Genomic DNA, 17,019 nt, shown 5'->3' with positions numbered 1-17,019 from the left:
TGCTGTATGAGTGTTGATATTATTTGGAACTACACAACACTGAAGTTAAATTGGTAGAAATCATTTGTGACCATTAAGCAGTGATTTCCTCCCATGGGCATATATCATGATATGTTTTTTAAAGCAGAAAATCATTGATTTCTGAAGAGAGCAGATAAAAGAGGTTTCAGTGATAATTTCTGTTGGATATTATAGCAATATGGGACATGGGGAGCATAGGATGAAAGGCTGTGTCCTTTCCCCTGGCTTAGTGGTAAAATGTCACTGTCTCCGGAGGGGTTGGGTGAGGGGGAAAGACAGTGTAAAAGATTTCTAGATACACTCATCCATTGCTGTAGTTTCATTCAAGTTTTCTTTGGGCTGCACATCTCTGTTTTGTTTTTATTGCAAGGGACAGTATGCACCTATCGTTCCACTTGATACCTCATGTATGAGTTATTCTTCATAATTATTCAGTCTTGTTTGGTCTTCATTATGCTCAAATTGCAAAAAGAGGCAGTGTGCACCACCCATCCACTTGATCCCAGTTGCATACATGTAACTTATTCTTCTAAGATTCTCCATGTACTGGAGGACTTGTTGGTTGCCACATAATGAAGTGGAACTGAAAATGATTGGACACAGTTTCCAGAAAGCTGATGAGTAAGCTATTTGTACATTATTGTGGAATTGCCATGCCAAAGGAACCAAAGAAATTGCCCAATTGTATGAACAGAGTAGCCCAAAAACATGAAACTCGTCATCATAGACAACCTAAATAAAATTTTGTTAAACAGTTCAACTTAAGACAGTTTTATGTAGAATTTAGCTCAGTGAGAATGTAGTTAAAAGCTAGACAATGAACTTTTCTAACACTGTCACTGTCTCCTTCCCTTATATGCATGCCAATATGGCTGCCACGCTCTTTAGAGCTCTTGCAGTTTTCTATATTTTTACCTTCATAACTATGATAACAGTCGAAAGAGCTTATCGAAATCAATCTTTAACATCAAGATGCATTGGTTGGATGGCTAGATTTGAGCTGAGAGTATCCCGGTCTCGAAATCTCCGGGTAAGAAGGGCTATGGTGAAATGGGACAGTCGAGGCATGGTCTTCCTGGCCGCCCCTGAGAAGTTTGTTGTGCTCGACATTACTGTTAATATGGATGTCCATCCACATCCTGGACCTGAAGAAGTGGATAATAAACACGGTAAACGAAAACAGAGCTCCAACTCGGACTCTGCTTGTCAACCTGCAATTGGGTCAGTTAGAATCCATTGCTCTCACAATCGTGACAGGCTACTTTCGCTGAGACTTTCGGCGGGCCGACCTGCGCCTCATGTTTTCGATACCCTTAAATCCCTGGGAATTCTGAAATACAGAGGTCCGGGATTACGAAGATTGGGGAAAATTACTAAAAATATCTCTGCATCGCAACACTCCGACAGATGTCGACCCATTGAAGTTGTTAAAACCCGGCGGTTTGCTAGACCTTATCGCATCCAAGATCCCGCTAAGAACAGATATCTTACAGCTATTCCTCGAGAGCCTACTAAATCATCTACCGATTGCTCGGAGTTTGCCGTTCCCAAGTGTATGTTCATCAATATTTGCAGTCTCTCAAAAACTAAGAACAGAGTGCGTGCGGCGGTTGGACTTGAGGCTGACTTACGATCTAAAGATGTTGATGTTTGTGTCGTATCGGAAACACACCTCAAACCGGCACAACCGGATGCGATTGTAAATATTGAGAACTATTCCATCTTTCGTAGAGACAGAAATTGGAATGGCAGAGATATGCGCAATAAGGGTGGGATTGCTATATACATCAGGAACAATCTTGCAGTAGAGGATGTTTACCGCTCTAGTCTTTATGAATTAATTTGTATAACTCTGCGACTTCCCAAGGGACATCGATTTGTAATATGTGGAGTTTATCATCCTCCAAAATTTAATTATGCAGAGATCGATCTAATGAATCATCTTGTAAATACCGTGGATAATATACTAGACAAACATCCACAAACAGTTGTGTTGTGCGGTGGCGATGTCAACAAACTGGATATCAAACGCTTCGAAGAAATGTCTGGTTGGAATGCTCTGGTTAATTTCCCCACCAGAGGGAATTCTTGTTTGGACAACTGTTTCACGAACCGCACGGATCTCTTTTCAAAGTGCTATCCCTTTCACATGCTCTCCAAGACGGATCACATGGGAGTTATTTTACCACCCGGTATAAAGCTTCCACCTATCCGCCGTAAAGTATACGTGCGTGACCAAAGGGCTCATAGAAAGCGTGATCTGTATATCGCGTTAGCGAAGGAAAACTGGGATGATATGATACAGGAAACTGATGTCGATAAAGTGGTTGGTAGGCTCGAAAATACCATCCTAGGGCACCTGGATAGCTGCATGCCTCTGAAAACGGTGCGCATGTCTTCAAGAGACCCGGGCTGGATGACTCCGCTCGTTCGATCGATGATACGAGCCAAATCACGCATATCACTCAGTAATCAAGACCGTCTTAAAGTTATGAATAAAAGGATCTCTGAAGTGATTTTCAGAAACAGAAGGGACTTTATCGCCTCTATTGGAACTCGGGATTGGTGGAAAAAAGTGGATAAAACATCTCAGCGCCGCAAGCCGGTGATTTCTCTATCTCTTGGCCACTACGAACTCAACGCGTTAAATGACTACTTTGGTGACCTGTGTACTGACAACGCCTACATAAAGCCAACACCTCTGGAGATTAGTGAAGATCAGGAAGTCCCAGAAATCTCAGAGCGACAAGTCCTGAATTCTCTTATGCGTATAAAGAAAACAGCAACCGGACCAGATGGCATCCCGTATACTATATGGAAAGACCACGCCGAGCTATTCGTTCCAGTGATCACCAGGATTTGGAATCTGTCTCTTAGAACACACGCCTGGCCTGTCTCTTGGAAAAAGTCAGACCTGTACCCCTTGCCGAAGGTTGATATACCTAAGGGAATAACAGACTTCCGCGGAATAAATGTGACACCTGTCATCGCAAGGTGCTTTGAGAAAGCTGTCTTAGGAACACACGCAAGGGAGACCTTCGATGAACATTCTGGGATCTCACAGTTTGCATACATAGAGGGAGGGAGCTGTACCAATGCTCTACTGACTATCCAACATACTGTCAATCAATATCTTGATATCCCAGAGTGCAAAGCGGTACGCCTATTCGCTATGGATTTCAGCAAGGCTTTTGATAGTGTGAAACACGATCTCCTCTCGCACAAATTGAAGCAACTTCCCCTAAATCCTTTTATAGTTAACTGGTATCTAAGCTTTTTGGAAGACAGGCAGCAGAGAGTCATTAGAAATGGGTTTATTGGAAAATGGAAAAGTGTCAACAAAGGTACCACCCAAGGAAGTGTCAGCGGGCCGCACTTGTTCAATGTCTTTCTCAGTGATTTAGAGATACACTTGGACAATAAGAGCGTGCTGGTAAAATATGCAGATGATACAACCATTATCTCGCCTGTGATAGGTGATAATGACAATTCTATCGCACTGATTAATCAGTTTTCCCAGTGGTCTAGAAGTAATGGTATGTGTAGCAATACATCTAAGTGCAAGGAAATCATTTTCCGCAAGAAAGGTTGTACAATAGAGTTTCCGATGGTGTCTGGAATACCACAGACAAAAGAGCTTACTATTTTAGGGGTAACATTTCAGGAAGACAGTAGGTTCATAACACATATACGGGAAAAACTAATCAAAGCAAACAAGTGCCTGTTCATTTTAAGATCTTTAAGGAAAGAAGGGTACAATCAGGCCGAAATAGACCATCTGTTTCTAAATCTGGTTCTACCAAATATATTATACGGGCTGTCCGTATTTGGCGCTGTAAATTCCGAATTAACAACAATCCAATGTTTCTTAGATCGATGTTATAAGCGCAAGTATACATCCGACCACATTAATGTTTATGAATTGTTAGTTCAACAGGACACACGTATCTTCAAGAATGTTTTTAATAATACAATACACCCTTTAAGAGCTATAATGCCAAAAAAGAAATCAACCAAGTACAATCTGAGGAAAGAGACAAGTCACCATCCTAAAATAAACACTGATAGGTTCAAAAACACGTTTGTCAATCGCTTAATTTTTAAACATAATCTAGTCTTATAATTTTTATCTTGATTTTCTCTGTAATTTATATATATACCTTCTTTTAATGTTGTAACATAGGATATGTGATTATTTATCTTATGACTTAATAAAGATTCAATTCAATTCAATTCAATTCAATACATGCACTTTTCTTCCAATTTGATAAGATGGCCTGGGCACCGGTGAGTAACATTTTCAATCACAAATCCCTAATTCAGTCACTTAGCATCATTTAGAGAGGTTAGTTGGCACAAGAAGTTGTAGTTAACGCTAGTGAAGACAAAATGTTGAAACTAATTACTTTCTGTTTCCCGGTTATTATCAATTCCAAGAATCCTAAAAAATATGTATTAATTTTAGCAGTTTCTTTAAACTTGAGAGGCCTAATAATTAACTGAAGTACAGCATGTACATGTTTATTTTATTGTCAAACTTTGAGAACATTACCTTTAATTTGTGGATCAGCAAGTGAAAAGTTTATATTATGCTCTGGCATATCAGAGATTGACCTGGTATTTTAGCGTGTCATGCATTTTTTGGCATTAGCACATAGCTGCATTGTGTCAGCCTGGCATTTTTAGCTTTTAACCCTTTATCATTAATCCTAAGAGCTGATTGCTAATTCCTCTTATAGCTGCTACACATTTCCTTTGTAAATTAGTTACAAGAATTTGGTGTTAGATCACAATAACAAATTCTACTTGATAAGTTTTGAGTATTCTCTTTACCTGTTTGCTGGATATTATTGAATATTATTGGGAGAAGTTACATGTTGATCACTTCTTGGAGTTCAAGGGTCCACCAACTCTAAGCACAATTTATCACAATTTATCTTTAGTTTCCTTGGTGACTCTGTCTTTTGTCTGAATTAATCTCACTCATAGGATTGTTTGCTGTTCCTGTCAATGTCCATGTTTATGTTGATTCCAAAGCCTTGTTGCATGCTCATTGTAAACAGTCATGCAAAATAGTTACTCAGTACGAGCTGTTCTTCTAGTAAAAAAAATTTGGAATTTTGTTACAGAAAGCAGCCTAGTAGTGAAAGTCTTGTTTATAATCTTAGTCAATGGACTTTTAGAAGAGATTAACAGATATCTTGTCCTTACACTAATCAGTAAGCAAATTCTCCACACTGTTCACCAGTACGGTACTGACTAGGAGAGTTTGTTGAACGATCAGTAGCTTCTGCAGTTGGTGATCATTTGCTTTATTCTCAGTACTGTAATGTTTGATTCAGCTGTCATATAGAGTTCTAAAGCCGTGACGTCACGTTACCATGGTGCTAAAAAACTCAGTTCCAAACAAAGGCCCAAAACGTGACCGACGCCATGCAAAATGTCGGCCCTCTCTATCTCGTCGCTCATTTCTTTCTTCGGAGAAGAGCAGAAGTCAATTACGAAGGGTGAAAACCACTACAAATCAGGCCATGTGGAGTCATTTAATTATAGTCAGGGTATTTTACGAGGAGAAGTGCACGCAAGCATGCGAAAAAAAGTCTACAAAGTCACGGTGAGTGGAAATGGTTCCAGAATACTCACTGCAGATGCGGCTTGTCATTTAAGCTTATTTGTTGCTTTGAAATGCTTCTCAGTGAGATTTTTAAGTTAATAGCAGTTCTTTTCCATGATAATTTAATCGTGGAATAACTAGACGCGCAAACTTTAGCGTTGATCCACTTTGTTGTTAAGGTCGTTCGATGTATATCGATGTGTTAGTTCAATCGAGGCATGGAACTGTTCGTTCGTTTGGAGTCTTCATGTATTTAGAAGTCTTTGACAGTTGCTTTTCATGTCCTCACGCGTCTTTTTTTTTTCCGATTTGCTAGGTTTACTTAGATAGCGAGAATGCTATAAGATCAAGTGAGTGCGAGTGTCCAAGGGGGAAGTTTAAGTGCAGCCACGCGGCTACACTTTTCATTCACGGCATCTACAACGTCAGCCGGACAGATGTTGAATGCAATTGGAAGAAACGCAAAGCAAATACACCGCTCTCTTGGCAATCCGTCGAAGAAATGTTTCCTCCCACAAAACAGTATTGCTGCTTATCAAGAAACCCTACTCAATCTGATCGGTCTTCCCTTTACAGAGACCTACAGGAGTATGGAAGATTTACTGGCCTTTGTTGGCTTATGAGCCCTGAACCAGCTACTGTTAGTAACCTTCCCATACCGACAATAGAGGATATCATTTACTCGGAAGAATTTCTTAAATTACAAGGATCACAGCAACAAATTGATTGCCTAGTAAGACAGGCAAAGATTCCTGATGAGTACATCTTAAAAATAAGTGACATTACCATTGGACAGAGAAACAACCCAACTTGGCATTTAGCTAGAAGGGGCAGATTAACAGCAAGTAACTTTGGTTGCGTTTTGAAGGCCAAACGGGTGACCCAGTCTCTCTTGAAGGGCCTTCTTGGAGAATACGATTTGTCTGGAGTTAAGGCTGTACAATGGGGTGTGAACAATGAACAGGAAGCACTCAAAGCATTCACTATGTTGACAGGGAAAACCGTCCAGGAAACTGGTATTTGGTTGGATGCTTCTGGAATCCTTGGGGCCTCTCCGGATGGAATTGTAGATGATGAAACCGTCCTAGAAGCTAAGTGTCCTTACACTGAAAGGAACCTAACAATTGAAGAAGCCATTGCTACTTCACCAACATTTTGCTTAAAAAAAGCACAGGATGGAAATGGATATGTGTTAAAGAAGGACCATGTCTATTGGGACCAGGTACAGGGTGAAATCTTTTTTACACAGCGAAAGTTTTGCTACTTTGTTGTTTGGACTTCTAAGGACGTGGCTGTTGTCAAAATAGAGCAAGATGAAACCTGGGATGCAAATATTCCAGTCTTGAAAGAATTCTATTTTAAACACATTTTTCCCAAGATAGTGGAAGGTGCATTGTAATTTTATTTCCTTAAACAGACATGCGTGCAAGGCTTTTCACCTGAGAGTATTGGTTGTACTGTCTCTGGCTGTAACTTTTCTCGAGCAATGTCAGTGTCACCAGCAAAGATTTGGTAAATGTATTGGACTATTGGGCCAAATTTTAAAGAGATAAACATAAGATTGTAAATTTGAGTAACAAAGAGTGCAGGTTGTGTTGATCTTTATTATTTCTACTAAATGTCTTACAAAATATAATGGCATTCTGACTTTGTTTATATATTAACATAATTGAAAAAAGTTATTCGATTGACTCAGTTCTATCATATGATGACCATTATATTTGTTTACTGATAACAGCCAAACATCCTTTTTGTACTCAGATCACTCAAACTCTGCCCCCTCACACCCCTCTTTGATAAGTGGAAATTGTAAATTTACCAGTGCAGCACATAACTGAAAAATAACATCAGCATAACATCTTAAATAATATGGGATGAAAGTTAAAATTTTGAAATCCTTTAACCTTGCATTTGCCCTCTCTACATGGATCCTTGCTCTGGCAATGGATTTTGTTTTCCTTGCTTCGCTTTCAGTGAAAACACCATTATTCAAAAAAGGTGGAATGTTAAGAGAAACATTATTGGGCAAGATGTCTTGGATAAGAAAGCCTTTGTCGGCCAAAACCATATCCCCTGGAACAAGATGGTTCAACAGACCTGACTGTTGTACTATGGCTTTATCAGAAATGGACCCAGGGTACAATTTGCTAACAAAAGTTATTACTGCATTTGGTGCAACCCCGACAATTACTTTAAATGAGTTCATACCCCTGTAGCTTGAATAAGTGGCATTTTGCAAACTCATTAACCCCGGGGCTGCGATCTCCACATCGGTACAATCAATGACAATTCTACAAGAAGTAAACTCTGAAAAAGAAGATGGTGCACATAACACATTTTTTTTGCCTGAACGGAATGGTTGTCATGATGTCATGAAATAATATGGAATGCAAAACATGGACAAAAGTGGTGACAATATTAGCTATTGTTGCAACACTGCAACTGAAAAGCTGGGAAAGGTGCAAGTTGGTATAATTTTGTCTTAGTTTCATTAAAGTAATGAAAATCTGGTCCTCAAAATTAATGGACTCTACTTTCCAACCAGAATAATAAACAATAAAATCTTTGAATCTCAAGGCATGAAGTACTACAATGTTAAAAACTTCTTTTGTTGGAAGCCCTGTTTCCATTCTAAGAACCTCTACACTCAATCCAGAAGCTGAGTAGTGTTTTTGTGTGTAGCTTTCTTTTTCTTGCAGGTCCTGAAGTTCCTCCCTGGCTTGATTTAATTCTGCCTCCAGTATTATCTCATTTGTTGTCTTGTTGCAACTTTCTTGTTTGGTATCATCAGTGTCATTATTAGTGGACTGCTGCTCAGATGTTGTGATTACCTCAGCCACCATTTCCTGCACCGTCTTCTGTTTAGCTGTTACTTTTCTCTTTTTCTTTGGTGGTCCTCCTTCACCAGGAAATATCTTATCTCGATTTCTTTCGTAAATTGTGGGCCCATTTAATTTATCTCCATCCACAAAATGACAACTGCACACTCTAGAATGCTTGCTTGGTTCTCTGTCTTTCCTCCTATTTCAAAGAAACAGATAACAGAACTTAATCCTAAACACTTGTAAAGATTTAAATTGCTCAAAATTCGTTTCAAACTTTCAGCTAACTCCTGAAGTCCAGAAGCTCTTAAAAATATATTAAATAAATCAGTAAGCCATATGCATTTCATAGCACAAACAACATTGAAATATATGACTCAGTATGGGCACCGAGAAATTTTAAGTTTTGAAAGTAAGCACATGTTAGCACAGTGGCGTTCAGACAAACACATATTCTTTCAGCACAGTTGTATTCGAGGTTTTTCAAAATTTAAAATGTAATGAAAAGCAAATACACAAAAACCTACTCAGTACCCACAAACTTGACACTACATGCGCTTGTTCATCGGTGGAAATCGCACACTCGCAAAAAAATGGCAAATGTTAAGATGTTCTTTTGAGCAAAGCGCTAATTACAAGTGCTGTTTACAAACCTTATCAGACGGATCCATCGCTTGTATTCGTCTTTTTCCTTTTTATCGCTTGGAAATGCAAAGAACTTGCAAGTGTGGCTTTCTGATGAATGACTGCATGTCGGAGCAAAGCAGTACACCATTGTGCTGTTGTGTTCGTTCCGATAAATTTCTTCCGACAAAAAGCGATAATTTTCAAATAGTATTTGACATTTTGACCCTGTGTTCTTCTTCTTGACCTCTTTTGTAATATAACACAAGGTTAATAAACGTTTTAATTATAAGACAAAGCAGAGACAAGCACTACGTGACCCACGCGCAAGAGATTGTCCGAGTTGTTTAGAACTGACTTTTTCAGCGCCATGGCAACGTGACGTCACACTTTAGAACTCTATTGTAAGAAGAATTAGATGCTTGTCACCCGCAGGGTTAACCATCATTCAGTGTTCATCAGATCGTAGGAGCTGCAGACGTTACTTATCAGTCAGAGTTTTTAGCTTGATGTGACGCTAAATTCTCAAATTCTTAACATCTATTTATCGGTAATCAAAAGACATAGGATGCAATTTGGAGTGAAAAAAACGCGTGGAAAACTTTTTACTGACAAAAACAAATTGTGCACTTTTTTGATCCAGCAAATAGCCACTAACAAAATTGAGAACAATCACTGAATCCTCAACATGACAGATACAAGTCTGCAGGTGTTCTAAGCATGTAGGAATCTTAGCTGTAGATAAAATTTTTGGAGCAATTTTCAATTATTGTGTGCTGAAAGTAATACGGAATTGCTTTGGGGTTTTACTTAACTTTCCTGTGTGACTTCCTGATGTTACTGTTAAGCTTCAACGTAAATGTGGATTTGATAATAACGTGACTGTTATTCCACTGCTCTTAAAAAAGATTCGATTCTCGTTGTTTTCATCAGGTGATAAGTGTAAAGGACAATGATAGTTTATCTTCCTTGCTATCAGTGGAAATGAAGGCAGATTTTTGCTGTTGATATTATCAGATATACAGGGCATTTACAGCGGCCCTCCCGACTTGCCTGAGTCTCGCCTTCTAGACACATTCAGGCCAGCGGACGTCAGTAACATTGAATTTGGAGAAAAGTCACGTGTTGGCAGGGGAGGCATGGAGTCTAAAGTGAAAGTGTGTACTTCCAGTAGTTTGAAACAAGTTTGCAAAGAGTATGAAGGGGGAACTTTAGAAAATTGACCGTCCATGAGCGAGGATTGTTAGAGCACCGGATACTCTTTAAGGGGAGGTCAGGTAAATTTTATTGGAACGCAGCATTGAAATTCCCATTTGCAAGGGACAAGTTGTCATTCAAAAACATGGTGAAAGACCAGTCTTTTTGATTCAATAAAATCACAAAAAAGTACAAACGAGAAAGATACTAAATCTTGAGGAAAACTTCAAGGCAGGCAGACAGGTACTGAAATTTACATGCAGCCAAATCCTTTCAATTTTGGACTATCCGTACACAGCTACCTCTTTTCAATTATTCTCTGAGTACATTTTAGTTACCGTAGGGCCTATAGTGCCGTTTTTAAAATTATCTGTAGTTTGAAAATCTCTGTTTTCAGTGGAGAATTTTTTCGGATTAGTGTGGACGCAAGGCAGAACGATGACAGAAAGTCACAGCACGGTGTGAACGGGGCTTTATGCTAAATTTAGTACGAGTCAAAAATCGTGTTATGATTCCTTTACAAAGGCAAGTTTACGTTTGAATCTTTGGGAAAGAGAGATCGAAACAGTTTCGCAGGACGTGTCTTCGATTTGCTCTCAGAGAAAAAGGTTTACAAAATAACGATGAATTATTTCAACTCTCGTAACTTAACCATTTTATTTTTACCTTCTTTATGGCTGTTCAGGCTGCAGCCTGGGTACCAAAGAGCGCTACGAGTGTAGTTATAGCCAATGGTACAGGAAGTGATTACGTCATTCGTCAAGTCCTGAATAGCCGAAAAGTTGGAGCATTCTTCATTATGGTCGAAGAACCAGGGCCATCTGTAGAGAATCAGGCTGCGGCAGGTACGTCAGATTGTACCTTAGTCCATGTCATCGTCATGTTGTAGTTTACGTTATAGTGATTGGTTGGAAACTTAAGGCAGCAGGCCAATCGGAGAGCGCTTTATATTAGATCGAGACTTGATTGCGATACTTTTATGTTTAGAATTCTCAAACTCTAATGGCTATCTGATACAGAGTTGATCTCGACCTTAACTTAAATATTAAGAAACGCTGGAGGGACAGGATCCTGAAATCAAACAATTAAAGAGGAGATTGGGATGTCCACATAGGGTTCTGTGAAATTATTGATTTTAGATGCCAGATTGGGGGCAGTTTTTGTAAAAATGCCATATCAGCGTTTTCATTCAGTGTGCAACTAGATACCGAGTGTTTTTAGTGATTACAGTGTCTGGTTAAGCCTTTCAGTAACTTCCCCCATTCCCCCCTCCCTCCTGAAAATTTGTGGTAACTCGCGCGTGATGATATTCCAAGTGGTCCAGGTTGATCCTGTGACTGTAAATTTGCACCTTCTTCTCGGGATATACTAGTTTTATAGAATTGCTTGCTGTAATTCTGCTTTCCTTTTTTTCTGCGTAAATGTGTTTTTAGGTTTCTTTTATTAAATCGCTTTTTTCATAGCTCGCAAAGGGGTAAGAGCTCTGCAAGCACTGACCGCTGACCAGGTACGGCTGTAGACTATTGAAAATGCTTAAGGCGGAACAGTTGTATGCTATTAATTTAATTCCATGTTCAGGTCTAGCCTGCAGAGCAGGCGGAATCCTTTTGTGCTGTTCAGACGAACGGAGGCAAACGCGAGGCGAGCGTGAAGTAACACGTTTCTCCCCTCACACGCGACTGGCACTCCGCGCTTGTCTCGCGCTTACCTCCGTTCCACTGATAAACGCCAAACAAATAATGTCTGTTCAGCAGGCTTCTTTGGACCATTTCAAATTATCCAGACTTGTAGGCAAAAAAAATGCACGGAATGGTTGTCGACGAGATGTTTGACCAAAATAACCCAGAATTCCCTTTGGTTGAGGGGTAGTGTTCGGCTTTTGCCAACATCTTCTCTCTCTTATTGCCTCGGCCTAGGTTTAGAGCACGACTTGAAGCTGAGTCTTCTCGCGCCTCATGTATCATTTCAACATTCAAACGTCACGCGCAGTACTGCAGTTTAAATGATGCGCCTTTGTTTTTCTCTTACGTGTTTTGTCTAGCGGGTCAGAATCATTTACAAATTAGCCGACCTTCTTATCGAACGCAAGGATCAAATTCTAGATGCAAACTTCAAAGATCTGGACTATGCTCGGTTTGAGAGACACTTAAGTGCCCTTATGATGGACAGATTACTTTTGACACCGTCCGTCCAAACTTGAAAACCTTTCTCAGGGACTGAGACGGATTGCGAATTCCTCGCACAACATCTTGGGTCGTGTGCTAAAACGAACCAAAATCGCTTATGGTTGAAAGCTGAAACAAGAAACTGTTCCAATTGGAGTGCTTCTTGTGATTTTTGGATCTTGCCCAGCTGCTTTAGTGCAGGTAGAGCTGTAGTAGGTTTAAATGTTTCTCATCGTATTCCTTACAAAGTATTGTAAGATTTAGAAGTTGACTTACCTGGTGTTTAGATATGAAAAGTATTTGTTCGTTCGTTCGTGCGTTCGTTCGTTTTGTTTTGTTTTGTTTTGTTTTTTCTTTTTTTGTGTGTTCCTGTTGACTTCTTCTTGATCCAAAGTAATCTGAAAACATAAAAATCCTGCTTTTCTAAAACCAGGGATTTTGAGCCTTACCCATGGAAAACGAAAGAGATTTTTTCCCTCTGGTTTTGTTTGTTCATGTATTTGTCTCTTCATAAGCTGGAATTTTTTTCTCCAAGGTGGCCTCTTTAGCCATCAGCACAGGCAACGGTTTGCCTCTGAATGGTGGTAAAGAAGCTTATCACAGCAACAGATGTCTTCACATTCTTGTTGCAGAGGCTTTGTCCATGTACGTTCCCCCCTCCCCCTCCCCCAAGCTGTTAGTTTGGTAAGTTTTGTGACGGTGCTTAGGCTGATTAGCTGACACTAATCCAACATCCTTGTTGTTTTTTTCGCCTCAACAGACGTCAGTAAATGTTTACAATTTTTACTGTCATTTGTAGAGAGAGTCAAATAATTTCGAGATAGTAAACCGGCAGCAGTAACTTTTTCTGAAGGATTAAAACATTAAACGGGCCCTTATAAACTTTTCATACATCAATTTTCTGCTCTCAATTTAAACTTTCTATTGACTACCATTGACTGACCTCCTCGCAGCCATTGACTTTGATTCAGAGTTTTACTGCCTTGCAATTCACTTCGCACACTGAATGTGGACTAATTAGGTTTCAGTTTGTCTTTGATGCTCTCAGTAATTACTCAGGGATGAACTTCGCAATTCTTTTGCTTTCCAAAACATGAATAAGCAAAGTGGGTACCCTGTTCCAGAAGTTCTCTCAGACCGCTTTTCGATTGGGTGTCGTAAAAACAAAACTCAAGTAATCACAAGGAGCCAATGACGGCTCAAATAAAAAATAGCAAACGGTTGAGCGACCATCTCGCCTCTGGTTGTAGTTTTGGATCCGATTGGTCGAGGAAGTGGTACGAGTTTTCTGGACCAATGACAAGGCGCAGTAAATTAAACCAAGATGAAGACAATTCCGAATTTCTTTTCACACTCGAGTGGAAATTTCTCTAATAAATGAAGCGCGATGGTACGAAGAGCGTTGAATTGGGAAGGTTTGGCGTGTACCCTTCCCAAACCTCCTCTCCCTTCTCACCGGCGATCATTTCTCGTAAAAGCCGTGCCACAGATCTGTGATCGAACTCTGTGAGCCGATCACACCCGTGTCAGTCCTGTATTCTTTATATACTGACTGTGTAAATGTTATTCTTACTGTTAGGTCAGTACTTGGGAAGAGGTAAATCATCTTAATCAGTTGGATAAATACGTGGATGTAATCATCCTTCGAGGCTCCAGTGAGATGCTTAGGGAATTTGCCACGTGTATGTCGACAAAGATGCAGATCTTGAAATGGCCACAAAGAATGGTGAGCATTATATAACTCATTATTGTATCTCATGCTTGGTGAAAAAGCGTTTCATTGCCGATTCTGCTCGATTTTTAATTGAAAGTAGTAATAACCCACGGTTGCATTCGTTGTGCTTAACTTCGCCCGGTTATTGGTCCAAAAAACTTGCAGCATTCTTCCAACCAATTATCCTTGATTCGAGTGCGATTAACGCGACAAGAACCCGCATTCTGCAATCTTCAGCGATAACTTCCTTGATACTACTTGTGGTGCTTGTGTGGGGATCAACTTTACCACATGGATTTACTTTACTTCAAGGATCGTGAAATACGAAAATTTTGGCTTTTTTTCCCAAAAACCATTTGATAACTCCCGCTATTCAACTAGATGTTTAAACGCGCAGAACGTATTCGGCCCAGCAAAGCTGAAAATGTTGGTCATCAACGAATATTTACCGAGATCTCATGGGTAATATCCTTAAACCAAACCGTTCTTCAATGGCTTTCCGTGTTGGCTTAATGATTGCCGAGACAAACATTTCGTTGTGGGTGATCATGCTCTTACGGTACATCTGTTAAACTTGATTTTTTGGCATCGATCGTCTGTATTTTGGTTGCAGTATACTCTATTCTTCCTTTGTAGTAATGGATTCCAAATGTGACTACCCTGCAGCTTGCAATGCTATGGAGACTCTTTTAGTCCACTGGGATCTTATTAGGTCACCATTTCTGGAACGCATCCTGAAAGCTCTCAGGGAAAAAGGAGTAAGTTATGAATTTTTGTGTTATTCTGCGCAATTGAATTTATTTTGTTTTTGTTTTTGTTTTTTTTTTTTCATCGCTCTATGCGTTTAAGCGTCAAAATCTTGAAATTTGACAAAACTAGGAAAACACAGCTTTGAGTGAAATTGAAGAGCGAAGCTGTTTTATTATTATCATCATTTTTTTTTTTATTATTTTTTTCAATCAGTACGCTTTTTTCGTCCGTCGCTAACCTACGTAAGTTCGCTCATTACTCATGCTGGACAATGTGCGTCCTTATTAAGACCACCAACTCACCAACTGACTCCGTTCGCTAATTTTTTCTTATTTCTCGTATTAATTTTATTTGTTTGTTTAATTGATTTTCTTTTGAGGTAATAGTTCACGCCGGACTCAAGTTGGTCAAGACTTTACCGCTCTGGCCAAGACTACGAAGAAAGAATACAGCGAGTTAGAGTGTGCAGTGGAAGTAGTCAGGACTACAGAGGAAGCCATTGATCGCATCCATCAATTTGGAAGCTCTCACGCTGTCATTATCACTGATAATGGTAAGAATATCTTACTTAATCTCTTCGTAATCGGGGTTCTTCTCAGCTCTGTTTTGATCTCAATGATTTCGCGGAGCTATGACAGTGGGATGAGGATTATATCAGTGTTTTTGGTAATTCCCGTGATATTTAAGAGCTATTCACCGAGTGAGGGGGGCTATGAAGCGAGGTGAATATCCACCGCTAGCTACACGTAAAAAACATTAGTCTTTCAATGTTAACGCCACGCGCCATTTTAATTTGCCGCATATGTTGACTAAGCGGTTGCTAAAGTTTTCATTATAACAATTCAACGTCCGTTTGTTTCCAGTATGGGGCATTTCTTTCAATGATTGTAAGGTCCGTTTTTAGGGGTCATTTCTGTTGGCCATCATCTCTACACTGTGATGTTTCGTATGTTTGTTTGTTTGTTTGTTTGTTTGTTTGTTTGTTTGTTTGTAGAATCCTTAAAGCGAACCTACGTAAGCTGCGCAACGCAGAAAAATATAGACAGCTTACTTAGGTTTTCCAAGTTTCTATGTTATACTACATATTGCTCAGTTCACAAATTTGTAAGCCGCGCAAGATGCATTTATGGTTTGCGTTGTACCGATTACTAAAAGCCCCTTATCAAAATATTTTATTTTTAGAGGGGACTGCTAATCACTTTCTAAAAGCTGTGGATAGTGCGTGTGTCTTCCATAACACAAGCACTAGATTTTCCGATGGGTATACCTTTGGCCTGGGTAAGTATGAAACAGTGTGCTTAGCTATTACAGGAACACAATTGCCGTTAATTAAATAAAATAAAAGATTCAGTTCGTGGAGCGCAAAATTGATTAGTGACCCGATGGGAGGAGAAATTTGCTTCGGTTCCAGTAACAAGGGTTCTAGTTATGGAGTGTGAAGGGTTAAAAGATTATCCCGAAGGGAAATAAAAATCTTGTCGAATTTTCGGGAGGCTTGAAGCAAAAAAAAATGTAACCTGCGACGATCCTTAATTGGTAAAAAGGGATACTTTTGCTCATAGATATCAGAGGGCCGGGAAACAGGTTGCAGGCGCGCAACTACGGCAGTTATGGGATTGGATTTCTTATTTTGACACCGTAATGATGATGACATCCTCCATTCCCAGTGTTCTTCGTGTAGCGTGGCATCTTTCGTATTCTTTTTATGTAATCATTTGGAATTTAGAAGCTTGTAAACCTTTAACTTCCATCATTGACTCGGGGCCCATTTCTCGAAGGTACAGTGAAATTAACGGGCCGGTAAAACTGTTCTGTTTTTGCGGCTACTGTTTCCTATAGGAGGAATATGTTGTTATTCAATGTGGGGTTTCAGAAGATTTGTAAATTGTGCAATAAAACTACCAGCTAAAGGAACAAAATGTACTGGTTAGAGTACCTGAACATGCGAATCTATTCTCTAAATTTTGATTGTAAAATATGGCTTCGGGCCTGTTCAGTTAATGGGACTTTCGGGAAACGGGCCCCAGAATTTCTCCTTAGGGAATTATTTATTGATGCAATAACAAATTCTCCGAACTAGTTTCATACTATTTGTATGGCTGCCTGTGAGGA

At 39.6% G+C, this 17,019-nt stretch overlaps 2 protein-coding genes and 2 pseudogenes across 4 annotated transcripts in view; 3 read left to right on the top strand and 1 right to left on the bottom strand.

Moving 5' to 3' along the window:
* The window catches only part of LOC148742543 (delta-1-pyrroline-5-carboxylate synthase-like), a 29,240-nt pseudogene that overhangs the window by 11,288 nt on the left and 933 nt on the right, over positions 1-17,019 (top strand). The window contains exons 4-12 of the transcript XR_015996311.1: positions 4,294-4,308; positions 10,015-10,238; positions 10,964-11,123; positions 11,742-11,785; positions 12,320-12,644; positions 12,979-13,127; positions 14,023-14,169; positions 14,794-15,460; positions 16,090-16,185. The product of XR_015996311.1 is annotated as a delta-1-pyrroline-5-carboxylate synthase-like (transcript). The remainder of the gene's footprint in view (positions 1-4,293; positions 4,309-10,014; positions 10,239-10,963; positions 11,124-11,741; positions 11,786-12,319; positions 12,645-12,978; positions 13,128-14,022; positions 14,170-14,793; positions 15,461-16,089; positions 16,186-17,019) is intronic.
* Positions 903-4,259, top strand: LOC148742545 (uncharacterized). Its single transcript, XM_088757393.1, has one exon. It carries the CDS (start codon positions 947-949, stop codon positions 4,142-4,144), a length of 3,198 nt encoding a protein of 1,065 aa, XP_088613519.1. The 5' UTR covers positions 903-946; the 3' UTR covers positions 4,145-4,259.
* LOC111347231 (uncharacterized) lies at positions 5,376-7,317 on the top strand. The gene is made up of 2 exons (XM_022954498.2): positions 5,376-5,635; positions 5,952-7,317. Exons 1-2 carry the CDS (start codon positions 5,462-5,464, stop codon positions 7,032-7,034), a joined length of 1,257 nt encoding a protein of 418 aa, XP_022810233.2. The 5' UTR covers positions 5,376-5,461; the 3' UTR covers positions 7,035-7,317.
* LOC148742544 (uncharacterized) lies at positions 7,220-9,487 on the bottom strand (annotated as a pseudogene). The gene is made up of 2 exons (XR_016000150.1): positions 9,111-9,487; positions 7,220-8,656 (listed from the first exon to the last, which is right to left on the bottom strand). The product of XR_016000150.1 is annotated as an uncharacterized LOC148742544 (transcript).

Source organism: Stylophora pistillata, chromosome 1, assembly GCF_964205215.1.
Source record: "Stylophora pistillata chromosome 1, jaStyPist1.2, whole genome shotgun sequence".
In the NCBI taxonomy this organism is placed as follows: domain Eukaryota; kingdom Metazoa; phylum Cnidaria; class Anthozoa; order Scleractinia; family Pocilloporidae; genus Stylophora; species Stylophora pistillata.
The sequence above is the reverse complement of the archived record's forward strand: the minus strand, read 5'-3'. Positions and strand labels throughout refer to the sequence as shown.